Source organism: Pseudonaja textilis, chromosome 2 (genome assembly GCF_049901715.1).
Source record: "Pseudonaja textilis isolate UNSWEBS1 chromosome 2, rPseTex1.2, whole genome shotgun sequence".
Classification (NCBI taxonomy): Eukaryota; Metazoa; Chordata; class Lepidosauria; order Squamata; family Elapidae; genus Pseudonaja; species Pseudonaja textilis.
In genome coordinates, this window is record NC_141991.1 from 147,760,523 (window position 1) to 147,787,651 (window position 27,129).

A 27,129-nucleotide genomic window follows, 5' to 3' on the forward strand; every position below is an offset into this window, starting at 1 on the left:
GGGTTTCTGGGGGTTTCTCCGCCTTGGAGAGGCGGAGAACTAAACCTGAGAGAAATAAAGGCGCTCGGCGGGAATGAGGTGAGAGAGACCAAAGATCCATCTCTACAGTCGGCGTTTACAAACGGAGCGCGACCCTCCGATCCGGCCACCGTCCTTTCGCAATCCCGGCCATGGGAGAAACTTTTCTACGCTGCCCGCTGCGCACTCCGCGCGGTCGGGTTTTGGTGTCGTTACCGCCCGGCGGCGAATTCCTGCTGGGTACTCCGGAGTTCGTAAACCGGACGAGCGGTGAGTCTCTCCGCTTTTTTCTCGTATCCCGAAGAGGGGGAAGTTAGGTGGGTGCGTGCGCCCCCGAGATAGCCCCCAGTGGCCCCGGGCATGAGGGAGACTGCCGGTGGGCTCCTATCAGGTCTTGGATTGAGGGGAACAAGGAGTTCAGCCCAGTCCCAGTTAGGAGCCTTTGGAAGATGCCTTTTCCTTGGGGAATTTTTTTATTTTATTCTCGCTTTCCTTTTTTCTTGCAGCCTCCCCGCTCCGGGCATCTTCAGAGTAACTACTGAACTACAACTCCCATCCCATTTTGGCTGGAGGGGAATTGTAGTTCAACGAGTGTCTCCACTCCGGGAGTGTTACAAAGCACTTCGGAAGGAAAGTAGAAAGAGTGGCTGTGTCCTGTTCTAGCAAAGCTATGCTAGTCATAGAGTTGAAATTACTTGGGGCCTCTACTTAGCGTCCTTATCCACAGCCCTATGAAGGTGCTCCAGAGAATTCTGATATTTGTGATTCTGTGCTGCTCGTTGGATCCATCAATGGGTTTGGAGGTTAGGTATGCCAGCCAGTGAGAATAATTGCCAGATGTGTGTGCATCAAACCTCATTGTTGGCCAAAGTATGGGACTTCTAGGAGTTGCATTCAGAGCACCAGATGGCTCTCTTCTGATCAGATGGGTTTTGAACTTCATAATATCTCCTTCCCCCTTATAACATACTGTTCCAGATGACTTTCCTGGATAAGACGTCCTCTCCAGACTAACAAAAACCACCTCCCTCTCTATGCATCTAAACTCATGGGGACAGCAGACTTAGTCCCAAGGAGTTATAGCAAAATGGATTGGGTGTCACTACAGTCCTTTCCAATGTCCTTAGCCTGTGAGGGAACAAAGCAGAATTCATTCTGTATTCGTGTTATGCTGACTACTATGAATGTGAATGACTCTCCAAGGCTTCCATGCTACTTAAAATGTGCTTAACTGGAAGACCGATCTTAGAGATAGGTGCAGATACTTTGCTTTGGAACTAAAATCCCTTTCTTCCATGACCTCGGGCAGCCTATGAGCCATCCCTTTTAATATGACCTTTATTTCTAAATGTCATAGTTGATCCAGTCCATTCATTCAGCTGCCGTTGATACAAATTATGCTGTTATCCAATCAGTTTTAGCACTTGTTCTGTTTTGGGTTTCACAAAGGAATATCGTAGCTTATTAGTGACACAAGCTTGCATACTACAGCAGGCAATGATTACCCCCTGCAAGAGAAAAATTTCGGGAAGACTTAGTTGTGCTGTATGATTCATTTGCAAAGGATGTAGGCAGGGGTGTTAGCAGGTGTCGTAAAAAAAGTGACGATGGCAGTTGCGACAGTACAATCAAAATTCTGCCTCTTTTTCAAATCCCTTGCATATGCAATGCACATTAAAAAAAAAAACTTAAATTGCACCATTGCAGCTGCCATTTTGATTTTTTTATCCATACCCAGATGCACAACAACAAGACCCAACAGATCTTAAGGCAGGGGTATCAAACTCATCCGGCCCATGAGATGCTTAAATCTGGCCTGCAGGGCAGGCCTGGAAATAGTAAAGGACCGCCCCCCTGTGCCACGTTTTGGCCAGCAGAGTGTTGCAGGAGGCTGTCCAGTTTGAAAATGTGGCCTCGTGCCCCCCCGTACCCCATTTTGGCTGGCAGTGTGCTGCAGGAGGCGTCTTTCCCATCTCCCCACCCCACCCACAGCCGGCCCATGGACGAGAACTACAATGCTGATCCAGCCCTCGAAGAAATCCAGTTTGACACCCCTGCCTTAGGGAGATGAGTACATCTGAATTATCTGCAGTATAGAAGCAGTTTTCTTGGAAGATAACATGATAGGGGGAAAAACTTACATAAGGAAAATATTTGAAATCCAGCATTGCAGCTTTATATGCTACTTGAAGAAGTATCTATAGCTATTGTAAACAAAATATTAGAATTTAACATCCAGAGTCAGGCAATGTCTTGTTACAACCAACTGAAACTGATATATACATACTCAGATTAAAAGCAGAAAAGGGAAAATTTAAAATTAGGCCCTTAGCCTATTTAATCAAGGTTTACATTTTAAAGTCCTTCTCAGAGATATTAATCAATACTTGACCTTAATGACAACTAGCATTTGGGTAGAAAGAATAACTTTAGAATAATTTCTCCATCTCTGAAGACATGAAGGGCCTTAGTCCCAATTATTATCTTGCTGTAGCACATAGACTCCTGACCTAACACAAAGCAGAAATAAATACATAGCGCTGTCTTTATAACAACTGGACTAGTGGATATTTTTATTGGTGCATTTGACAAAAATAAATAAATAAACCAGGCTGAATAGTGTAGAATTTCCTAGGAGTTGGACTGAAACTTTAAACGGTAAAGATGTCCTTCAGAATTTAGAAAATCAACTTTTTCGGAAGGCAGGTTTTTTTTTTCTCCAACCAGCATGTGAATTAGAAAATGTTAGGGCATTTTTCTACACACTTTGAGCTTTAATAAACATAATGTAAAGTATCCCAGTATGTCCTACCAAGATGTTAATTCTTAGTATGGGTGGGAATTAATTGAATTGTAATCCAAACATCTGGAAGAAACAGAGTTGGGGCAGGCTCCCTCAAACCTCCTTGCTTTTAATTGTCTCTTTGTCATAGTAAGGGGAAACTGATACCCAATCCACTGGGCATTTGGATTAAAACAGGCCATTGACTGAGAGGGAGAGGCAGTTTGAACTATGTATACCCATTAAGCATTGTTAATTGTAGTACCTGTACCTAGCTAATGACTGTGCCCTGACATGATCAGTCTTAGTTAATATTTTTCTAACTTAGCAGATAAAGATAAAAATATCCACTCAGCTCTGAAACAGTTTCCTTTCTGCAGGTAATGATTATCTTGACAGATCATAGAGGGAAAGTGAACTCAAAGAGGTGGGGGAATACGGGCTGCTTTAGTCTTTGACCAAAAGTACATTATTATTATGAGTAGACTTGGTCTGAGCAACAGCATCCACTCTTAGCTCCATCTGTGAATAAGTGCCTCTGAAAAAGCAAGTCTGCCTGAGCTTATAATGCTAAGTAAGGTGTGATTTAATTTCAGTGGGGCTGGAGAGAAAGACTCTATCCCAGCCTGCATTTTATAGAGGAGTACATCTGGTCGAGCCATCTATGTGTGGCACGATCTGCTTTCCCCCCTGCAATTCAGTAGATGCCTCTTTGTGGCCCTTTTCATTTCAGAGGAAAATGGGAGTAATAACATTTAGGATTTTATGTGGCATATTTAAAGATTTCAGATGCCTTCATATCCATGGTTGACAGAACATGGGAGGGTGGCCAGGTTTGCAGGCTTTTTTGTTCCTCACTTTTTTTGTACCTTTGTAGCAGCCTAAGGAAGAATGTAAGGGAGTCTTTGCAAAAGTTGCCGCTCCAGATTATTACAGACTGGCCAGTGCTAAGGGTCATCCCAGCCTCCTGGCACTAGTATTTCTCCACTTCTGGAGTAAAAAGGACAGTCTTCAGTAATAAACAAAGATAATTTAGCAGATCTAATGAGAAACAGACAACTCTTCTCAGTAGTATAACTTCCCTCCTGGCCCTCCAGTAAGAAATTAGGATTTCCTTTAAGCTGAAATGCCCTGTCCCCTCCACTTTCCCCCCTCCATTTTTAACAAAATGATATTAAATTGATGAGGAATTTTGCTTAGCATCAAAAGAGCTGTATGAGGCAGGACTGAACTTAAGCTGAAGTCAAGGATGGAAGAATTCAGTGCTACTGGTACATTAATTATCATCTAACTTTATCTGGAGATGTTTGGTTATTTCAGAGAGTTCTTTGAAATTTCAACATATGGCTCTTGAAACATGAATTTCACATTTTCATTTCATTTCTCTAATTTTTAAATGCTAAGCAATGGGAAGAGCAAAGATCATGGTTGATATAATCTCTCTTTTATTGAGAGATACCTTTTAGATCATTATCTACAGAGAGAGAGAGAGAGAGAGTCCAGTGCAGAAATCTAAATTAAAGTAACTTGGAGGACACAGTGATATCCTTTGAAGAGTGCTCCAATGAAACATTCCCAACTCTTTCTGTTTGATCTCCATAGTACTTAGCTTTCTAGCCTCCAAATCATTCTTTATTTGCATAATTGTGTCTTCAAATGAGATGGAATGTCTAACAGATCCTGAGAACATAGAAGATGGAGCAAGACAGTAGAGAATTGGACCATTAAAGAAAAATATCCGTGGTTCATGAAAGGGGGAAAATATGAGAAAGAGACTCACGGCAATTCTACTTTAATCATCCTAGGTACAAGTTGATCTGAAGAATTGCTGTAGGATGCTTTCAAGATTTTATTAAATTATCCTAATAGCAATAAAGCTCATTCCAGAAATCCATTTTCATTTCCTGAATTTGCCAAACTTCAAAGGACTTGACATCAAATGAAAAAGATAGACAAAGAAAATATTGATTCTGACTTGTTAGAAAAAAGAGGTTTAGAAAAAACATAGAATGGATACAGATTTTTGGCTCCAGCCTCCGATAAACAAGATGCATTGAGAGTTCATGGAAGAACCATTTTGTTAATTCCCTATCCACAGTTCTAAGTTATGAATTTGCTCATACTGTTATTTTAAAAACGCCACATTAGTAGTTATCACCACTCTTCCCTCAGCTCATCTTGGCTATGAGGCCAAGACGTTTCTGACTCCTGCTTCTTGTCCTTTCCTCATACTTTTTTCCCCCCAGAAAATAATGACAAAAGTATTGCAAGAGGAACTACCTATACCCAAGGTTTCTTGGCCTGGGCCCAAATTGACTCAAAGCTTGTTGTGTTTGCAAGTACTTCCCCTGAGGCTGACACCAGTGCCTGGTGCAGAGGGGGAAAGAGAGAAGACGGAAGAGATGAGTTTCAAGGTTTTTTTTAAACGAACTGACGACAGGGGTTGGATTTCACGAAGAAGACATAGAACATACTTTTCAGTTTCCATCACAGCAGTTTCCTTCCAACAAACACATTTGGATCCCAGAACGGGTTTTTCAAGTTGAAGCCCCCTGGGTCAAGCCATAGTAGTTTTAATGGTCTGGGAAAATCCGGTTGGTTTTATGCCTGATAGGCATTGAGTTAAAAGCAGAAGATTACTGGACTGACCAGAATTTTCATTCACCCAGCCAAACTGCCAGAAAGGGAAGAACTTAAACTCTTAGAAATAGCCCTGTCAGTTATCTTATTTTCCATAATATGGAATCAGTTGCAAAAAAGGAGAAGAGATGGAGGAGCTTGGGGGAAAGGCACTTCATATACAGCAAACTTTGGTTTTGACAGCCTTCCACTGGGAGAAAGAACTTTCCTTCTGACAGCAGGGATGTGTATTTTGTGAAAGTTTGGGACTTAGACCACTTAATTGTGAAGTGGTGTAGAACTTTTTTTTTTTGACGCAGAGCAGAAGTACTGTAGGTGTAATTGGGGCCCTCAAAATAGTAATTAAAATACGAGACAGCAGAGAATCAGAATCACTCTGTGATATTAAGAATGGACCACTAGTAGTGGCTCTGGTTTTATGAGACATCTCCAATCCATTTATGAAATTCCTGTCACACAAACTGAGGAAATTAATACAAAGGATTGCTAGATTTCAACTCTTACGGTTTTAGCGTCTTCAAGATCCCTTGTAAAGGGATTAAATCTCTGGATATAAGGCAAAGGCAGAAGTTACACTTCTGAACTTTTGAAGACTTTGGATCAACTTGGCTAGGTTCTTGGTGAAGCCTGCAATTCTGTAATAGTCTTATCAACAGGGCTTTTCTTAACAGCATTATGGGTCCCAGGCAAAGGAGTGTACTCTGGCCCCTATGACAACTACTCACAGGAATAAAAATGTAACTGGTCGGTAAAATTAGACATATATTTATTTCATTGGTACTTCTAACAAATAAATATGTAATAAATATGTTGCTGTATTTATATGATACAAGGTGCATTGAAGGGTTAACATACACAGATTAGTATGGGGCCCCTATGCTCATGGGGCCCATGGACACGTGCCCACCAAGTCCATCAGTTAAGATAGCCCTGCTTATCACCAGACCCTGGAGCCCCCTGGTTCCGTGGCTCTCCTTCCCTGAACTTACTGGATATATGACAAAACAAATGAGCAATAATCTCCAAGCATCTTGTCATCTCCTTTTAGGACCAGGAAGAAGGAGAATGAGCAAGACAATTGATAAAGATTCCCTGAGGGTTTCTTAAAGTCCCCTTAAACCCCACAAAAACCTGAGCTCTGGATGCTAGCTTTCCTATTGACAAATATTTTCTGAACTTCTATCTATTGATGAAAGGAATGGATCCTCTTGCCCAAGTAATGCTTTTCTCAAGCCAGCACTTGAGAGTGAGCAGTTGAATGAGAGATTGTGGCAATTGTAGTGACGGTGTGCTATTGAAAAGCTCTCCACTGTGGCAGGAGGTCAAGAAGAAAAGACAAATACAGGGATTTTGATCTGTAAGTCCCTGCCGTTAGACTAAAATAAGTTTTTATCTTCTGAGAATTATTATCATCTCTGCTGCCAAGCTTTAAATGTTTAATTTTATTTCTGACTTTGATTGTATTAATATTGCATACACACACACACACACCAAACCCACACTCACAGCTGTTGAAGAAGCAGAAGACAGGACAGAAATTCCACAAATAAAGATTAGCATGGCAATGGTCTTCTCTCCTTTCCAGACCAGGGATTCTGCATTCCCATCCAGGAGGTGGTTGCTGTGAGACTTGGAACAGCCAGTAGCAGAAAGGAGATTTTGGAATCTACTGGGGATGAAAACTCTTTCACAGGTGAGTAAGATAGATCTAGGTTTAGAGCATCTAGGTGGCTGGATATTATTATGCATTAAGAGGGTCACAAAAATCAAGTTAAAAAATGAAATCTGGAATAGGTGGGCTACAACTTTGGTTGCATGCTGAGAGTGATTGAAACATCTATCAGGGCAGTCCTTTTTCATTCAGAGCAATTCTTCTAAAATAAGCTATGGTCCTTGTTTCTTATTACTTTCATTGACTGCAGGAGAAGAGTGGAGAGACAACAAATAGTAGTTATGCTATGGAGGCCAGATCCAAAGTTGCACTTCTCTAGTGTACACACTCTAAGCTAAATTTACAGACTTTTCGGCAAAAGAGTCAAGGACAAGGTTGAATTAAGATTTTTTTTTTTACCATCTGTTTCTCAGCCTTGGATGTTGAAGCCACAGTGTGTTATGAGAATCCAGTTATTTTTAGTGTGTTGTATGAGCACATCATCACACTGAGCTACAATACAGTCCCTCTTTGGGGACACAGTGTATTATATGAGCACAGTAATTATCACTGGTCTTAAGAGTTATATGAACTCAGCTAATACAGTCATCATCATCTTTCCCTGAAGCGTAACCAGGAAACTCAAGAAGTAGGAGTTCAGAATTAGATCCAGTGTAACCAGAAGTTTTCTGGATGACTTTGGATTTTTTGCAGGCCAATTTTGGTGTATGATCGTAATAAAGTTTTGACTTGATTTGATGAGTGTGTTGTATTGCCACTTTGATCTCCTGGTAAAAAGGCAGGATATAAATCCGAGAACTCAATAAGAATACATTTTTTCAAGATATTTGCATGTATGTGCAAATAAAGGTACATAATTTCACATGCAAAATAGATTCATGACGTCCTGAGCAATCACTCAATCTGACCTTACTCATAAATCCTCTTAACAACCTCTCTAATGTTCCGTTCCCCACTCTTCTTTTCTTTTTAGTTTTTTTTATACAGCGGGAAAAAGGAGAGTATTGGAACCTTGGGGAGCTGGAGTTCACTGCCCCGTCCACATCTGATCTAGCAACACGCTGGGTCAGCGCCCTTCAGACCTGGATTCATTATCATGGTCAGTTCATAGCCAGCTGAAGTCTTCCTTCTTAAGTATGGCTGCCATGCAAAGACAGGCCCATATAAGTGGGTAGGATGTGGCTTCCAAGAAGGGAACCAGGGAACCTCTCTTAATTGCAAGTAGGGCAATGTCAGCCCTACAAGGTAGATTAGATCAAGAAATGAAATGAACTGCTCTTAGTCAGTACTAAGTGTGCTCAAAGGCCATCTGTATTTTGTTTTCCTTTTGTATGTCATGGAAAATAAGTTTTGCGTTGGTGTTAAATGAAGTCTCACCCTGCAGAAGGCAACTGCCTGACTTGGTTCAGGCTGGGAAGCTGAGTCAGGTTGAGCCATGTTAGTAGGTGGATGGGAGACTCCCACAAACACCAGGATTGAAGACTAGAGTCTGAAAGAAAGCAATAACGAGTCACTTCTACATGCCACCAAACAAACTCAGCAACTTGAAGGAGACTTTTTGACACAAAATGACAATTAGCTCTTATTCTGCAGTTTTTGTGAGTTTTTGTGAATACAAAGAACTCTTTCTTCATGCGCTCTTGAGGCGTCAACTGACATTGGCTGAACTAGATGCTACTTTGATCTCATCCTGCAGCCATTTACATTTCCCTCCAGGTGTTACACGGCCCAAGAGTCTTCTTGTCTTCATCAATCCAGTGGGGGGACGTAAGCGAGCAATGGAGATCTATCAAAGTCAAGTGGCTCCACTGTTCGCCCTGGCTGGGATCCATGCTCAAGTTGTGGGTGAGTCCCATTATGTTCCTCCATCACTCCCTCTTTCCTTCTCATTGTGGACTTCTTTTATCTCCAGTAGCTTCCAGCTTTCCTGTTGCTCCATCCTTTGTCGTAGTCTTGTAATAGCATACCACTTAGCAATAGCAATGGTGCTTAGACTTACGTACCGCTCCATACAGCACTATCTGAGCAGTTTACAAATATCAGCATATTGCCCCCAACAATCCAGGTCTTCATTTTACTGACCTTGGAAGGATGGAAGGCTGAGTCAACCTTGAGTGGTCAGAATCAAACTCATGGCAATGGGCAGAGTTAGCCTGCAATATTGCATTCTAACTGCGCCACCATGATTCCTATTAAACAATCTCCTGCTTTCTTCATTTTGCCATCTTCTCAGAGACTTGCCATGCGAATGAGGCTCGTGACTACATCCTACAGCAAGATCTCTGTGGCTTCGATGGGTAAGTGTTTTTGTCTTAGTTTGCCTGCATCTGCACTGCCTGCTTTCTGAGGAAATTGGTGCCTCTAATTCAGGGTTGTCAAATGCAAGGCCCGGGAGCCAGAGCCAGCCTGCAGGGTGTTTAGATCTGGAAACAGTGAAGAACTGGCACGTGGTGCCTCTGCCAGCGAAAACGGAGCTCGGAAGGACTGTGGACGGCCCTCCTGAGCTCTGTTTTTGCTGGCAGAGGATTGCAGGAGGCTATCGCAGTGAAAACGGAGTTTGGGAGCCCGTTTTCACTGACAGAGCACTTGGCCCACCACAGGCACCCCTGACACAAGCGGCATCAAGCTGGCCACGCCCACCTCAGCCCCCCCGCAAAGTCAAACACAACACTGATGCGACCCTCAATGAAATTGAGTTTGACATCACTGCTCTGGTTCAGTCTGAACAATCCCTTCAGTTCAATCCTGGCATCTTCTTCAAACTGTTGCCCTCCATTTCTCCTGGAACTGCAATATGCCGTACCCTCCAGCATGGGATTACGTTTGGTGAGCCCCAAATTGGTAAAAACCATTCTTTGAAAAGCAATTGATCTGCTCCAAGCAGACATTAAGAGCCCCGCAAAACAAGGGCTGCAAAGCAAATACATTTTTCAGTGATTTGAATGAAAAAAAGGGAGAAAACCAATCTGTTTCCTTTTTTCTAAGTTTGTTTGCCTGTGCAACCATGGAGAAAACTTCTAGCAAATTCCAAATGCTGTAATTCATTAATTCATTCGCTGTCAGCTTAGCCCAAGAATGAGGTAGAACAATCCAGCCAGGGTTCAGTTTCTTATTTGTTTATACACAATAAACAGACTCTTGCCAGACTAAACCCTTACTTCTCTCAGCCTAGTGGATATCCCCTGGGAAATTCTGAGGCGTGCCTATCCTAGATCGCTGCCTCTGCTTCCTATCCAGGTCCAGGCTATGATGCGTCTTGTCTCACTCCACTCCTTGAAATGTGCTCCATCCTTTCCGGGAAATTGGTGCTTTATTGTAGTCCATCACATCACCTTCCCCTCCCATAGGCATGACCTCTCACATTCGCAGCCAGATTATAAAACTTTAGTAAGAACTGAAGTTGAAGATGAGAAGCAAAACATCTTCCTCAAGGAACAGTCTAGCTGCCTTTAAAAAAACACCTTTGAGACAACCATGTCCTGGGTGACCGAGAATCCCCATAGACTTTATAACACCAGGTTAAATACTTGACTCTACCATAATTAGGCTAAACATCGATTTTTAAACAACGTTATAGTAAGAAAAATGCTAAGATGTTATGAACATTAAACATTTCATATAGATCTTGTTTCTAAATGGCTTTAAAAACAAGAATGTTTCCGGCCTTTGCAAATTTTTAAAAAATTCTGAAGGGTGTTACAAAAAGGTATTAAATACGGTATACACATTTTTATTTTATTTATTTAAAAGATTTGTATTGGCTCCCATCTCTTTTTTTACCTGTTTTTATTTTATCCAAAGCAAGGTTAAAATACAAAATAAGGAACTCAAAAAAAATCCAACAGGACAAAAGGGGGAAAAAACACAAAACAAAACATTTAAGAGGACCATAAAAAAAGATATTATACACATATTAACCCCTCTAATTGAATACTGATTAATATATTGCTACAACATTAGTTCCACCTCTTGTGAAACAAACCCTCCAAAATATTTTGAACTATTAAATCTATTTGCAACTTGTTGACCTGTTTTTCTATAACAAATAGTTAACAGGAAAAACAATATTAGTGAAACAAAACAAAATTAGAGTTTCAAAACTCTGTTAACAGGCTGTTATTGTAATCCACTCTTAGAAAATTTACCACAGCATCTTATCTATCCCAAATCATCCCAAAAGTTATAAATAATTCATCCTGGGTCAAATATCCATCTTTGTTTTTTAATATCTTCTCTAGTCAATTGCTGTTTAATTAAATAAAGTAAAATCAGTTTCCAAAATAGGTCTATTTTCCTATCAAAGTGCAAGCGGAAGTAATTGCCAATTAAGTGTAATAAATGCATCCAGTCTCCCTCCAGACTTCGCAGATGTCTGGAATTTGTCTCTTTCCCTCTTAGTCAAAGCCATAACATTGAAAGAATGTGCAGACTTAAACTTCAGAACAGCAGATGATGGTTCTCCAAGCCATGAAATTATCTTTTTGATCTGAAACTGGATCAAAGTCCTTTTGTGTACTTTCATCCACATCCAGAGATAATGCTTCAGATCTAAACATTCTTTTAACAAACATTAAAGTTTGATCAAATTTTTGAGAGAGGAACTCAGCTAGATGCTGCACATTTCCCAATTTTCCTTAGATTTCAGAGCCATCTTAATCTGTGAAATTTAGCCAGGAAACAAAGAACAAAAAAAAGTATGTTTGCCTGTATATTTCAATCCAAGATTATAAGAAAAGTTCAATGGAAATTAAATCCAGGTGTTTTTCAAATTCAAAAAATACAGAATCCAGCAGTAAGAGTCTGTAAACTGTTCACCCACCCACCCCTCAACATTACCGTGCTTTCCATAAGGAAGGAACAGAGGTTATTCAAAACAACATATATCAAAAAAACCCAAAAAACAAGAGTCCAGCAAGGGATTGACATAAAGCAGCACCCACCCTTAAATCAACTTTTAAGACAATGAGCAAAATAAAACAGTGAAATCAAAAGGTGAAAGTTAAAATTCCGGCATGCGGTAGAAAACAAAATTGCTTGACAGGAAGATGGATACGCCCAATGACTTTTCAATCACTTCCAGCGGGAATTCCAGAATCTTCATGACCCTCCCCTTTACCCACTGGGTCCACGATCGTCCAAAAGTCATCGTCCAAAAGTCATTCCTAAGTGCTCCATTCAAAGCCAGGGAGCAGTACTGCCAAAGAACCACCTTTAGGAGTGAAATCAGCAGATCACAGATAAGAGAAAAAAGACCGTACAGCAGCCATTTTGAAATGGGAAACGGGAGCTGTTTTGCCTCCCATCTTAAAACATGCTCTGGGCTGTTTACAACAACAACAAAACCCTAGAAGTATATTTTGAAAATCATAAAACTGTAAAAACAAAACCGGAAGGTCCTTGGCAGGCCCCAACAATCAAGATACATTCACTGTACTTGAGCAAAAATGCTAGGTCTTAATGGCCTTCTGGAAAGCTAAAAGAGTGGGGGCCTACTCACCCTAACCAGGGTGTGGGGAGCTATGGAAAAGACATGCTTCTGAGGTCCCGGTAGTAAGCAGCATTTAAAGGAAGGGACCTATCCTGTCTGATCTGGTAGGACAGACAGATAGTCTCAGGGAGAAGCAGACCCACAAACAACCAAGTTGTGGGAAGTTGATAACCAGCACCTTGAATTGCTTCCAGCACTGGGACTCAGTGCAGCTCATAAAGCAGAAAGGAGATAAAACAGTGTAAGTAGGAGGAAGTAAAGAAGATTACATTGTAGAAAAATAAAACATCCGAGAGCTGGCTTGGCTGAATGTTGTTCCCCATCAGAACTCTCTATGCACACACAAATAGCTTCCAACCTTCCACCATTTAATTCTACTCACAGTATTAAGGTGTCATAGGACATTTTTGCCCCATGCCATTCAACTTTATGTAAACAGGCACAGTAGTGTCCTTGCCCCTCATGGAAGTGGGGAGAAATGGGAGAATCCCCATCATTTTCCTAGAAGCGATCCGTAAAGGGAGTTGCTTCACATCCTGATTACAGATTATGACCAGTTGCTTAGCAACCATTCAAAGTTACGATGGACACCTAGAAGGCTACTTGTGACCAGTTTTGAAGTTCTGACACTGCATCACTTCACTCACAGGCAACTATCCCACAATTACAGCTGTTTGTAATATCCCACAGCCATTTGACTGTGATTTAAGTTTTTGCCAGAAACCAATGTTTACTTCTGGCAAAAACCAGGCCAAAGTGAACAATTAGTTCACTTAACAACTGTGGGGCTTGCATAACAACTGACACAAAAAAGGTTGTAAAATTGGACCCAATTGTGTAAGCGATCTGCCTTATGACCATCATGACTTACAAGTCTAATTACCAGGCTCAATTACAGTTGGAAGTTGAGGACTCCCTAAAACTTAGCTTATTACCTCCTCCATCCCATTCCAGGCTGGTAAGTGTGGGAGGCGACGGCACATTCAATGAAGTGATGCACGCCTTAATCAACCGGACCCAGCAGAAAGCAGGGAAGCTCAAAGAGGACGTGGACGTAGATATGGAGCTTCTGTCCCCAAGACTTCGCATTGGTATCATTCCTGCAGGTAAGACCAGAAGCTTCCCAAAATTAAGGCTTGAGGTTCTTTAAGAGCTGGGAAATAATGACTAAAACTAAGGTCTGGGGGGGAAGCAGACAGCATTCTGAGCTATTTTCCAGCAAGTCGGGTGATAGGATGTCTTCTGTTGCTATTCCAGGTTCTACAGATTGTGTCTGCTTTGCAACTGTGGGAACAAATGACCCCATCACCTCTGCTCTGCACATCGTTATAGGTGCTTAGCCAGCATGCGCCATCCATTTGTGGCTGTGGAGAGTATGGTCCTTAAAACTGCCCTGAGTAGGGAATTTTGGAAAGCCAAGTTTGGAAGTAAAGCATCTGTAGGGCAAACTTGAAAATGGTCTCTGACTGCTGGTCATACCTTTGCAATAAAAGGGTGCCTGCTTGGGTCGCTTCAGAGTGGGGCTAGCTATTTTGCTAGCCCCACTTGAGAACAGAAACATTGGCTTCCTTGAGAAAAGGTTGTGGGCCTGTAGATACCTAGCCCCATACCTAAAATGCAGTGAGAGAGTGTGGAGTTTTCCTTCTAATCTCTTTTCCATGCCTTTCTTTCCTTCTCAGGGGATAGCCAGCCTCTGGATGTCTGCAGCATTTGGCATGATGGGATGCTTTTACGCTACTCCGTCTCCCTGACTGGTTATGGTTTCTACGGCGATGTAGTAAGCACCAGTGAGAAGCATCGTTGGATGGGGCCGGCGCGTTACACCTTTGCAGGTATTGTTCGGCAGAAGAAGCAGCTGGATAAAGGGAACTGGGAGAGGGGAAGGAAAACAAAGACTCATAAAAATGAAATTCTTCTCAATGGGCTTAAAAGAAATACAGGCTCAAAGGGCCTAGTAAGAAAATACTCCTCAGTTTTAAATTCCAGTTCTCAGGAATGACTGAAAGTATTTTTGAAATATGCCTGATGCTATTTGAGCAGTGGTTTTTCAGGAAGAAAAAATCACTTATATTTATATATTTACTCTATATCTCACTGTCAAATATGATATAACTTTAGTTCCCGCATTTCAGTCTTTTTGAAAAGGCACAACTGTTTATTGCAACAACAGCTGTGATTTCTGTGTCAGTTGTCTGATTCTTCCAAAACCGTTCACACATGATACTACAAATTATCTTCTTTTCTGTATCCTTCACTATTCAATACCTACTGACTTAAAACATGCCCACGATACTCTAGACTGAAAGAAAAGCTACTTAAAACAAAAGAACCTAAACCTTCTGTGAATTTTCCACTAAGCGTGGTGCTGGTGTGTGCTTGTCTATATGTGTGAACACACCCAGCCCAAACCCTCCCTTCAGTTATTTCCTCTTTCAGGAGCCAAAGCCGTGCTAAACAACCGCAGCTATGAAGGCACTGTGGAATTCCAATTGGCAGAGTCAGAGGACACCAATCCGCGGGATCAGTCACGCTGCCGATCAGGGTACATTGATGGGAAACTGCCACAAATGGCGTTTACAACCATGGGCAAAGTCCAGGAAAACAGCCACAGAAAAGGAGTGGAGCGGCCTTCTCCAATTCTTCTAATATTTTGTACTACAGACCCCATGATTCCCAGCTGGCTAGGGATCATGGAAATTGGGTTGCAATACATTAAGAGGACTACGTTGGGAAGAATACATGATCGAATTATAACACCAGCTCTCTTTTTCAGCTGCATGGTCTGTTCTGAGTCTAGCAAAAACCTTCTGAGTGGAAGCAAGGAAGAACACTTTTCAGAATTCACAAAGCAGGCAGGTAAAAGCCCCAAAAGCACTTTTTTTAATCGCAAAGGATCAACACTGAACATTAATCCTGCTGTAAATTAATCTTGAAAATTAATAACTGAAAATTAATTTGCTGTAATCTCTGTGACAAGAAGCGTGTTTCACATGCAGGATCCAATCTGGGTCAGTCACCGGCACCAGAGGTTTAGTCTTCCAGACTTGTGTTGGAGTCCATTTTCAGGAGAGAAGTTGGGCTCCAAAATGAGTCGGAAGACTGAAGTCGGAAGACTAAACCTCTGGTCCCTGGGAACTGACTTAGATTGGATTCTGCAACGTTATCCTGGAACATACAAGGAGTTGAAACAGTTTATGTCCGGGATGTGAGGGGTCTGTAAATAATTTACAAACAGATAATCCAGCTACTACTTGTCAGAGAATCTGCTTTTACTAGCAATTTTTTTTTAAAAAAAGCAAGCTCACAGGTCAGATTATGTTTCCAGCTCATGTCTTGTTAGGATGGCCAAATAATCTGATTTAGGAAGTAGTCTTCCTTGTCTGAAGCTGGTCGAAAGGAAAAAAAAGAGAGACTGTTGAAATAAAAATATTTCTCATTTCATTTTGCTGCCAGCTTGCTGGGTGATCTTAAGCAAGCTCCAATCTTCTAAATTTAGGATTCTCATATATAACAAGGAACAATGCTAATACTAGTAATAGTATTCAGTAACTGTTGTATAACGTCATAATGCTTACATAACTAATGGATTCGGAGGGCTTGAAGTGATAAACAGAAATCCTGTTAGTGCATTTGGAAAGGTTATTACGGGGCATCTTTGTCTGCTGTTTCTTGACAACTTGCCATGCAGTCTGTCTTGTGCTTCAATGACTACTTGCTTCCTCAAGGTCTCTCCTGGAAAAGCAAACTTAAAGAGAACAGGCCTGTCAGGTGGTTTCTATTTTCAATGCTTCTATTTTGCAAACAGCAGCAAACACAAACACAACCGGTCTGAGCTGCTTTGCTTTCTTTCTTAGAGGTGGAATAGAGGAGGAAGCATCCGAAGAACCCTAGTTTTTGCAGAAATAAAATACCGGGCATGTCTTCTGCCAGTGCTTTTGGCCATCTCAGGCTGGAACTGCTGGGTCTAGTCAGCATAATTTCAGAAAATGAGGACTTGTCCCCAGAAAAAGCCTTGTAGTAGACAAAAAATAGCAACAAAGTGTTGTTACCTCTTAGTAATCACCACTCTTAATTGGATCCCTGACTAGCTAAGGAGCTTCTTGGGTGAAGATGCTCAAGATAAACCTGTTTCTCCCCTCCAGGTGGTGAATGGCACCGGGTTCAGGGTAGCTTCCTGGCAGTCAACCTGACCTGCATGAGCAGTGCCTGTCCTAAGAGCCCCAAGGGTCTCTCACCTTGTGCCCACCTGGCCGATGGAACTGCCGACCTTATCTTGGTGCACAAATGCTCGGTCTTCTCCTTCCTGCAGCATTTGAATCGGCACACCAACTGCTCAGACCAGGTATGGGTAACCTGCTGCTTTCCTATGGACTTGGGGGTGCGGGGTGGTGATGTCAGAATATTAAGTCTTCGTGGTTATGGTTTTGCACGTGTCCATGCAAAGGGACACGTGATCAAATAAGTGCATTTATTCTAGCCCTAGGGTAGCCTCTAGGGTAGAACTGCCAATCAGTACATATTCTGAAGGAGAGGGCAACCGAGGAGGAGAGAAGCCTTTGGCAGGGGTGGGTGGGCAGACAGGTCTGAGGGAGACTCAGCATCCTAGTCCATCTATCAAAGTAGTGATGCAGTCATTCTGATTCTCCCTGAGTTCTAAGCTGTCTTCAGTACTACTGGCCATGGTATCTTTCATGACCCACTGTACTAGAAATGGGAGACGTGGCTTTTCTGTAGCTTTTTTTTTCAGGGCCAGTTCCCTTCAGTGTTGATGGGAGGAGAGGTTGAGCCCAAGTTCCCTTACATATGGGGTGTCACGGGTTCAATGCTCTCACTCCTCTACTTTGAGACCTACATGAAACTACTGGGGAAGGTCTTCTGTTGGGACAAAGCCAGATATACAGATTGTACCATTCACCTTGATGTTGGGCCCATTAAGTGATGTTGTGGAGGTCTTAGTCTGGATGGGGAAGAACAGGCTGACAATCAGCACTGAGAAAATTGGCTATGCGTTTCAAACTTTCCTCTACCAAGGACTTTACATCTTAGTTCTGATTTTCCCCAGACAGAATTAGTGTGCAATTTAGAACTCCTAATGGAACAGCACATAGCAGTTGTGCTTAAGTGGCAGACTTTGCAGTCTTCTCATAGTCATTCATGCCTTAGTCAGTTTGTGCTTGGATGATTGAGATGTGTTCTACCTGTGACTGCTTTTGAATCGCATGGAAGCTGCATCTGGTCCAAAATTAGCAGCATGGGTAGTTTTGAGCGCACCTTGGCATAGCCAGGCAACACCTCTACTGTGAGAGCTGCATTGGTCACCACTAAATTTCTGGGTGTAATTCACAGTGCTGTTTTTGACTTTTAAAGCCCTTCTTGGCATAGTACGTAGCTACCCAAGGGACTACCATTGCTTCTGATCACCTAGTTAAATTTGGGAGTGAGCGTGTTCCAGCTTTCATTTTTAAAACAGGACATAAGGCCTTCTCTGTTGTGATGCTAGCCTTCGGGGATTCAAATAGCTCCACCCCTACCATCTTTTAAACAGTATGACTTTTTGCAATGGGGTATTTATTAATAGGTTTGGAATATTAATCTCCAGGTTCCTTTTGATTTGTGAGTAGAACTTAGGAGTGGAGTTACACAGAAAGGGATAGCACATACAGTAGATAGTCTTTCTCTTTTTTTTTTTGAGCTGCTGCCATCCATTTTTCCCTGGTCATTTTAGGCTGTCCATTCCTTTGGCCATTATTTTTTTGTGTGGAAGACTCATTTCCTATATCTAGATTGAGAGTTCACAAGTTCTAGTGAGGTCGTTTATCCAAAAATGTGTGCCATTGGATTTTTGTGACAAGGGCAGCTAAATTTTGGGGACATCCTTCCCCAAAGATAGAACAGAACAAAATAGAACGTTTATTGTAGTCAATGAAAAGCCCATATGTAGTTGCATACGTAAAATTGATACGTACATTTGTCAAACTGATGTGCATCTTACCTAACAGAATTTGGCCATGCTTAAGGAAGTAGTGTCCTTTAAATCCAAGTAGGTTTAAATAGAACCAATTGAGTGATCAGGATATTTAATTAGATGTGGAATTGAGTTCAGTATGGGTGTCAGCATAAAATGGACAATAAAGTTAGGCACGTTTGGTTTCTATAGCTTACATAAGGGCAGAATCTGGATTTAAATGGAACCCCTTTGTGTCCCCCTTCTAAAACCGATGAAGGGAGTGTATTGAATCATGCTAAGGTTAGGGATCTCCTTAGCTGGGAAGCAGTGATTTAATTTAAATATGTAGCAGGTTTGCTGGGAGAGTAAAGGCTACTTAGAAATACATGTTTGGAAAGGGACATCAAGTCTGTTTGAATATCAGTGCCCTGAAGTCATTGCGTGATTGCTTCTACTGTACATTCTTGCCTCAGCATGCACACTTGAGTTAAGGAAGACCCACAAAGTTCCATTTTTTTTTGATTAAAAACCATACTAAATTACAATAAATACTGTACATTTGGTAAGTTTCTCCCCATCCGTTTTGTCAGATTAAACATTGCAGTACGTTGACCAACATCTCCAAGTTCCAGGCACTTGCAAATTTTACTCTTCTCCGTTGTATTAGCAGAGATATTTGTTAACAGCTCCTTCCAAACTCTAGAGACAAGGAGCTGCTTTTGCTCAGGAGATGCAATTGTGTTCCACAGTTCGACCTGCCCTTTGTGAGTGTGTACCGGGTTCGAGCTGTTCGCTTCACCTCCCCCAAAGAGGAAGACTGGGAGGGAGGACAAGAAGCTGCACAAGAACAGAACATACTCTGTGGGGGAATATGCCAAGGACAGCCTCTGGTCAGCTGCTGGACCTGCGACGGAGAGACTTTGAACTACACTGATATCACCATTCGGTAGGTCCTCTGATGGGGTGGGTCAAAAATTCCTGGACTGAATCACAAAGGCACAGGGAGAAGGGAGCACAGTTGGCCAACTTGGACTAATGGAAAAAATGAGTATGAAATTTGGGGGATCCTAAAAAGATCACAGCAATAACTGGTAACCTAGAGTGAGATTGAAGAGAGCTGGGCAGAAATGAGTAATAGCAGTAACAAGGCCGGCCACTGGAAGACTATGAGGAAAAGCTCTGAAGACTTGGTCTGTCTAAAAGGTGGGATGGAGGCCCTTCCAAAAAGAAGGTGCAATTCTTGCTTGCTGGCTCAGATTTACCCACTGGGTCGCAATGTTTAAGTTAATAGGAGGAGGACATTATTACATGCACAGAGATCAATAACCTTAAGTAAGAGTTGCTTTCCAGGCCCTATCGACTCCTTAGTAGGCAGTTTCCAGCATACCACTAAAAAGGCCAAAGGCGATGCTTGGTCTGAAAACAGTTGTGCAGCTCTGGTTAGAGAAAATATAAACCGGAAGGTAGCCAAGATTCTTAACAGGTCTAAGAGGGAGCAGCTTTACTTTTTTAAAATTATATTGTAAGTCACTATTCTACAACTGCTCGTTCTGCTCTTCTCTCCCCTTAAGAGTACACGGGAGTCTCATCCATCTCTTTGCTCGTGGAATTGAACAGCAACCAAGCACATCCTAGACGTTTTCTGCCAGATGAAAGGCAAAGCTCCTGCTGAGAATTTCAGACCACAGCCTCAAGAGAGCCGCTTCCTAATATATGTATTAATTAGGAATGGAATCCAAGAGGTTCAAGGGTAGAAGCTGAGCCTGAGAAATTTCAGCTCCCGTTATCAGAGATGGCTTCCTCCATACGGAGGCTGTGCTTCAGCTCTTATCTGACTGAGGCTGCTGCCTTGCCCTGGTTAGGAAAAGCAGAGGCATGGATGCTAGGTTGGCTATACAGGTACAAGGCCCCCTGCTCCCATATTTTATTTATAGCCTTCAGGCCAGCCGTTAATTGTGCAATACTAAGATTCAGTTGCCCAGACAGGTGAAGAGTAAGCAGAGCTAGCTCATGGTTACAAGTGGACTTAAGACGCCTCAAACATGTATTCAAGAGACACAAGATGGTGGAGTTTTTGTAATAACTTCCATTTCCAGAACAGCATCATGTACAAAATCCAAAGGAATGTAAGAAGTAGTTCCAAGTAAAAGCAATTGATAAAGCAGAATACGTAGATGAGGAAGGAGTATGGAGTGTGAGACCAAAAAAACCCTCTGCAGCTTTCTCATGCCATCAGAAGCTTTCCCAGCATAGCAGCAGAAACTGGAATGGGATAGAGAGAGAGCGCACACGAGGGCCACCAAAGAGGTCAGCAGAAGAAGATGCTGTTCATGCTGAAGATATCCCACTGCAGCTGGAGAAGTGCACGAATGTCGAAGCCCAACAAACTGCCCTCTCAGACAAGATGGGCACGTCACTGCCAAGCCTGGCTGGCTCAGTTTCTCTGGAGAGATGTAGAGAGGAGCTGCGGGTGCCATTCCAAGAGGCAGAGGCTGACAGGATTCAGAGCTTGTGAGGATTGACCCACCGGTAGGTGCCTTCGTACTGAAATCCAACTCTCTTCATCAATTCATCAGCCTCGGTAGGGCCACGGCTAGAAGATTAAAAAAAAAAAAGCAACCTATTAATATTTCTAGAAACACGACTATGAGCAAGCCTCACATACACTCATGGACTTCAACAAATGACCGTTTTGTACTGCTGTTCTTCTCACCCCCGGAGCAGAAAAATAGTAATGGTTTCTTTAATGATCCAGAAATGACTGGTGTGCTGTTTTCATTGGCTGAAATTCATTAACAATCCTTTTCATTTTACTTTGCTTAAATCTATCTCTCTCCCCACTCCCTGGCCAGCTGTTGAGTGCTCTTAGGATCCAAGAGAACATGAATGCACAAGAGCCAGGCAATCCAGTTTGGTACCTGTCAAAAATTTTATTTGATTGGACCAGTGGGTCAGCTTTGGGTCCAAGCCTTTGTTTAACTTTGCCATGTGACAAGGATCTGTGAAATGTGCCCTGGTGTAATCATTACTGGAAATGAGTGCCTGGTACCTTGAAAAGCGCGTAGGGATATAGCGGTCTTAGATATTTGGTGGCATGGGTAAGTGGATCAAATCCATTGCTAAAACCAGCACATCAGCTGAAAGAGAACCCTTCCCTGTGAGGGGAGAGCAAGACTGTGTCTAGAAGCCAGAAAAGGCTAGGAGCGACATTTCTGTGTATGTACAGATCACACACAAAGGTCTGGGCTACTCTGTCATCTCTGTAGTCTGTTTTTCAAAAGGAAGCATTGCTGCCCTCCTAACAGCCCTGCAATCATTTCTAACCTCACCTGCCATAGCAATAGGCGATCGGTTTTGTCTTCTCTGCCTCGATTTGGTGGAGCAACGGAGTGAAAATACGCCAGGCCTCTCGTAGTTCATCACTGAGGGAGAAGGCAGCAAGGTTAGGCTAGGTTGTAGAAATCCAAAGAAACACTAGAAAAGACTTGTTACCAGGCCAGAGAGGAATAGGTATGGCCTTCATTAAATACTGAGTCCTGAGTCTTCAATCTGTATCTGTAATTCAAAGATTTCAAACCCAAATGCCATAATGCTCTACACACATCACAGATATGCATAACCCATGGAAGAAAACACCAGGGGCTATCAATATGCTATTGGGAGCTTGGAAAAATACAGCAGCCAACTACTATCAGGGGCTTGGAAATTTTAGTTTTTCTCCTAAATGTGCCCTAATGACTCTCCCCCACTACTCACCTGCGCACAAAGTGCATCTGGCTGCCACAGAAAACATCCAAGATAAGGCGCTCATAAGCATCTGGGAGTTTCACATCCTGTGGAAAAGAGCAGAAAAAAGATGTTAAGCATTGCACGCTATAAGATGGTCTATTCCTAACAATTAGCTCTAGAACTATGAAGCATTTAGTAGCGGATAGGACACCTTGGTTATGAAAGGGCAATGATAAGAGACCTAAAATCTAATGTAACAGTGTCAAGAGATGACTTCCATGTCTGAAACAGTCACTGCAACGTGCCAGGATTCACATCAAAGGGAGTCCTCATGATCGGTTGCTTAGAATTATGACAGTTCCCCAGAGCTACTTACAACCCAGATTTGAGATTCTGATGGCTCCCCCCAAAAAAAAAAAAAAAAAAGCAGCAGCCATATCTTGGGTGCTTGACAATTGATTTGCAGTATCCCTTATCACATGACCACAATTTACTAAATGTTTTGCCAGAAACCAAAATTTACTTCCTGTTTCTGACATCCGCCCCTCTCCCACCAAAAAACCCCCACCCATTGTGGACAATTAATTCAGTTAAGGACAACACAAATGTTGTAATATCACCTGTTTAACCATCAGCATGACTTAGGATAACAATAAAGATGATACTGACATGTTTCTAAAAATGCTCTAAATTCCTACCCCTCTGTGTGAGAAAAAGTTATGTCTGAAAATATGCCAGCAGTAATTTAACTTTCTAAAAAATAGGAAAAAGCCAACTATAGACTGCTTGGGGTTTTGAGCTATACAGTACTAAATCATTATTTCTCTACATATTGTTACCCTGGCATTCAAACCATGCAGCCATTTACTAGCCATGTTCACACTACATATCTGTCCTGCTTATTCAAAACCCTACTTTCTAGGTTCAAACATTACACAGAAATGTTACTTAACCAAAACAGGCTAGGCTCATAAAATGCACTCATCTGACAATTCCATCCCACCTCACCCTCCAAATCAGCTAATATAGCTTAGCATGTTGTATATATAAATTGGCTACTGTACTTGAATTATTTATTTGGCCAAGTTTAGCATTTTATATAGGCACAACCATGGACATTCAGCTAACGCACTGTATATAGTAGACACCTGAATATCTACAAATGCAAAATGGAGTTGTTTGTATTTTCAATGCCAGATAAAATAATGTACCTTGTAGCGGTTGCCATAAGTGAGGTCCAGTTCAGATTCTTCTGGGTTGAAGAACATGCCTGGTTTCTTGGTCATCATCTTGGTGTAAACGGCCTCATTAGGCTGCACACGGATCACCAGTTCATTTCGTTTGCACTGCTGTTGGAAAATATCACCTGGCACCTCCCGGAACTGCAGCCGCACCTCTGCCTTGCGCTCATTCAGTGCCTTGCCACAGCGCAAGACAAATGGTACTCCTACAGAGAGAGTATCAAATAGGCAATGATATACAGGGACCCTTGCCCACTAGACACTATTTGCCCCCAGTTCAAAGCATGTTTTTTGTGGGGAGGCTGGTCCTTTGCTGTATGGTTATACTCACCATCCCACCTTTCATTGTCTACGTATAGCACAGCAGCAGCAAAGGTAGGGGTGGTAGAGCCAGCTGGAACTGTGGAGTCATCAAGATAGCCCTTCTGAGCCTCTCCTTTTCCAGATGGATTGCCCACATACTGCCCAAGGACTACATTTTCACTTTTCACCTCTTTGATGCACTTCAGAACCTTCACCTAGCAGAAAAACACAAGGAGAATCTATCACACATCAGCAGAAGTGGAACTGAGGCGACTATATCCATTTCAAGACAATACAAACAGTGTACTTAGCAGGGGAAATTCCATGGGACAAACATGCAGGCTTTCCAACTGGCCTAAAGGTAGACTTATGTGTATCTTATATGTTCAGGAAAACAGTCTCCAACTGAAAATGACAAAACTCTAAATACTTATATTGACAGAAGAAATATTTAAGGGAAGAAAATTTTGTTGGAAACTGTTCTAATTAGGTCAGCATTGGTGTTCAGGTCATTATGAGACATTCACTTTTCATTTATTTTTTCTAAAGAGATGGAAATGCTTTAGGAAGGTCTAATCTAGGTGCCTGGTAATTCATTCCTATTTTAGAGATAGATCAGCAGTCCCCTCCTTTGGGCCACTAAGCAAAGTCTAAACTTTGAGAACATGTCGCATGTATTCTGACAAAATGGCCGTTATGGCATACTTGGCTAGGGACAAAATATTCAAGTTACTTTAAGGAGAACCAGTAAAGGTACTCCTTGCCATCTCTCCTGTGGCTCCCTCCTGTGGAGATATTCCATACAAACCCAGATAACCCTTCTCTTTTTTCCTGCCCAGATGGGCACTTATGCAAGGGACCGTGATGCAGCCATCCCTGTTTGTTTAAATCTAATACTTGTGGGATCCTTGGAAATAAAGGTGATCCTTGAAGTAAACACGTTGCTTCATATTTAGTTTGGTTTTGTAATTAATAGAATCTATTAAGCCTAGAAAGCTCTGGGCCTAAATTGAGGTATAAGGAAAGCAGATGGAAATCTAAGGAGGCTCAACAGCCTGAGCAGCAAAATGCACTTTTGCCCAAAGGCACTTGAGTCAGAAGAACCAGGATCCTACCTTTTCATCACGGACATCATTAGAGTTGGTAGAAGTTGGTTTCTCCATAGCTACCAGACAAAGCATCTGAAGAAGATGATTCTGCATAACATCCCTACAGAAGTAGCAGGAACATGTTTTGATTACAGCTGTGGACAGCCATCCCATATTATTATGACTATTATAGTTGCTACACAATCAGCCAGATTGAGTCCTTCTCAAGGACTGGGAAAGGCAGATGCTTTATGTTGTTAATAGAATAGAATAGAATAGAATAGAATAGAATAGAATAGAATAGAATATAATAGAATAGAATTCTTTATTGGCCAAGTGTGATTGGACACACAAGGAATTTGTCTTGGTGCAAATGCTCTCAGTGTACATAAAAGAAAAGATACATTTGTCAAGAGTCAAGAATCATAAGGTACAACACTTAATGATAGTCATAGTCAAAAGTATCTAAAGGCTGCAAGCTGTTCCAAGCAAAGCTGCCTTTCTCCACTTGTTTTTAGTCTTCATATATCAAATTCATCTGCAGTTAGAATCTTCTACGTCATACCATCCCTTTCCTTCAACAGCAGAAAGGAATTTAAGAATACATCATTGCAGTTTGTAGAGGGAAGGCAATGCTTCTATATGGGAAGAAAGGATCCTCCACATAGAAAATCAACATGGTTAATCTAGCTTTCTCTTTAACATGCTAGTTCTCAAACTACAGGGTAGTAGAAAAAAATGAGTCATTGGATGGATAAAAATTGCTAAAAAAAAAAGGAAGTGGGGACAGTTGCAAAGGAAATGGTAAGCTTTTGGTAAGCTTTCACAGCCAGCCAAAATTCCCTCCCTTTATTTTTCACTTTTAGAAATTAGCTGAAAAATGAGACAATTGTGAAAAATGTTTTGCAGTCATCACTAGGTATAGATTTATTAAATATTATTGAAAACTCCACATATCCCCCAATAGCTTGTATTTAGCTCTGCAATTTGAATTAGCAGCTATCATATTTGCATGTTAGCCACCGCATTCTACCTAGATGCACAGAAACTTGGGTGAAGAGCTTTTTCTTTCAGAAGTCCTGGCAGCTGCTGGTCCTGGGTGCTCACTGAGTCCTGAGTTGCGTAGCACACTTGTCGTCAGATGTCCAGGAACTCCAACACCTGGCATAATCCTTGCTGACCTGGAACAATGACTAACTGGCATGAGTTTGGGTAAATTACACCCCACTATACTGTTTGTGGGGGAAATATTTTTCAATTGCTCATTCGTCAGCTAATCTCTAAAAGTGAAAAATAAAGGAGGGGACTTTGGGGAGCTGAGAAAGTTATTAAGCATCTCTTCTGCACCTCTTCCCTTTCCTTTTTTATCAACGTTTCCCATTAAATAGGACATTTTTTCTGGTATCCTGTAATTTGAAAACTAGCATTTTTAAAGAGAAAGTTAGATTCTGTTAATTGTTCCATGTGTAGGATTCTTTCTTCCCAGGTAAAGGTAGTCCTTGACTTACAACCACAATTGAACCCAATATTCCTATTGATAAGTGAGATATGTAAGTGAGTTTTGCACTTATTTTACAACCTTTCTTGCCACGATTATCAATTGAATCCGGCCTCCCCATTGACTCTGCTTGCCAGAAGGCTGCAAAAGATGATCACGTGACCAGAGGGCACTACAACCGTCATAAATATGCATCAGTTGCCAAAGCATCTGAATGCTGATCAATGACCACTGGGATGCTGCAATGGTCATAAGTGTGAAAAAACAGTCATAAGTCGCTTTTTTCAATGCCATTGTGATTTTGAACGGTCACTAAATGAACAGTTGTAGGTCCCTGTACAGACTGCATTCTGTTCAAGAATGCCTTTCTGCTGGTGAAGGAAAAGGGTGTTTTTGTATCCAAATATTCTATGGGTCATTTACTGTATTAACACACTGGTTTGCCAAAAAATGGCCAGTAGGCCAATGAGAGCATCACATCGCACCTCTCCAACCTCAACTCCAGCACATATTTTTTTTGAAAAAAGGTTTTAACCAGCACAATTAATAAAACAAATGTTAAACTCAAAAGAAAATAATAGAAACCATATAAAAGACTTTTTAAAACATCCTGAAACAAACTAGGAAAGAAAAAAAAGGAAAAAAAATTACCTTTAATATTATACTTATTAATAGTCATTGGCTTACTAATGCATACACTACTATAATATAATGAATAAAATT

General features: G+C 41.7%; 2 protein-coding genes across 4 annotated transcripts in view; one reads left to right on the forward strand and one right to left on the reverse strand.

Annotated features, from left to right (window-relative positions):
- On the forward strand, nt 1-21,308 carry LOC113443418 (ceramide kinase-like). The gene is made up of 13 exons (XM_026711621.2): nt 1-288; nt 7,026-7,133; nt 8,086-8,211; nt 8,829-8,957; nt 9,346-9,409; nt 13,555-13,706; nt 13,858-13,932; nt 14,280-14,432; nt 15,037-15,142; nt 15,374-15,456; nt 16,743-16,942; nt 19,297-19,493; nt 20,119-21,308. The coding sequence occupies exons 1-13, from the start codon at nt 171-173 to the stop codon at nt 20,180-20,182; spliced, it is 1,575 nt and encodes a 524-aa protein (XP_026567406.1). The 5' UTR covers nt 1-170; the 3' UTR covers nt 20,183-21,308.
- The window catches only part of G6PD (glucose-6-phosphate dehydrogenase), a 19,046-nt gene continuing 12,527 nt past the window's right edge, over nt 20,611-27,129 (reverse strand). For all 3 annotated transcript variants that reach the window (XM_026711623.2, XM_087925826.1, XM_087925827.1), the window contains 6 exons: nt 24,936-25,029; nt 23,849-24,035; nt 23,488-23,723; nt 22,304-22,380; nt 21,877-21,969; nt 20,611-21,140 (listed from right to left, as the gene is read on the reverse strand). In XM_026711623.2, the coding sequence (XP_026567408.1) occupies nt 21,050-21,140; nt 21,877-21,969; nt 22,304-22,380; nt 23,488-23,723; nt 23,849-24,035; nt 24,936-25,029 (778 nt within the window). In that variant the 3' untranslated portion in view covers nt 20,611-21,049. The remainder of the gene's footprint in view (nt 21,141-21,876; nt 21,970-22,303; nt 22,381-23,487; nt 23,724-23,848; nt 24,036-24,935; nt 25,030-27,129) is intronic.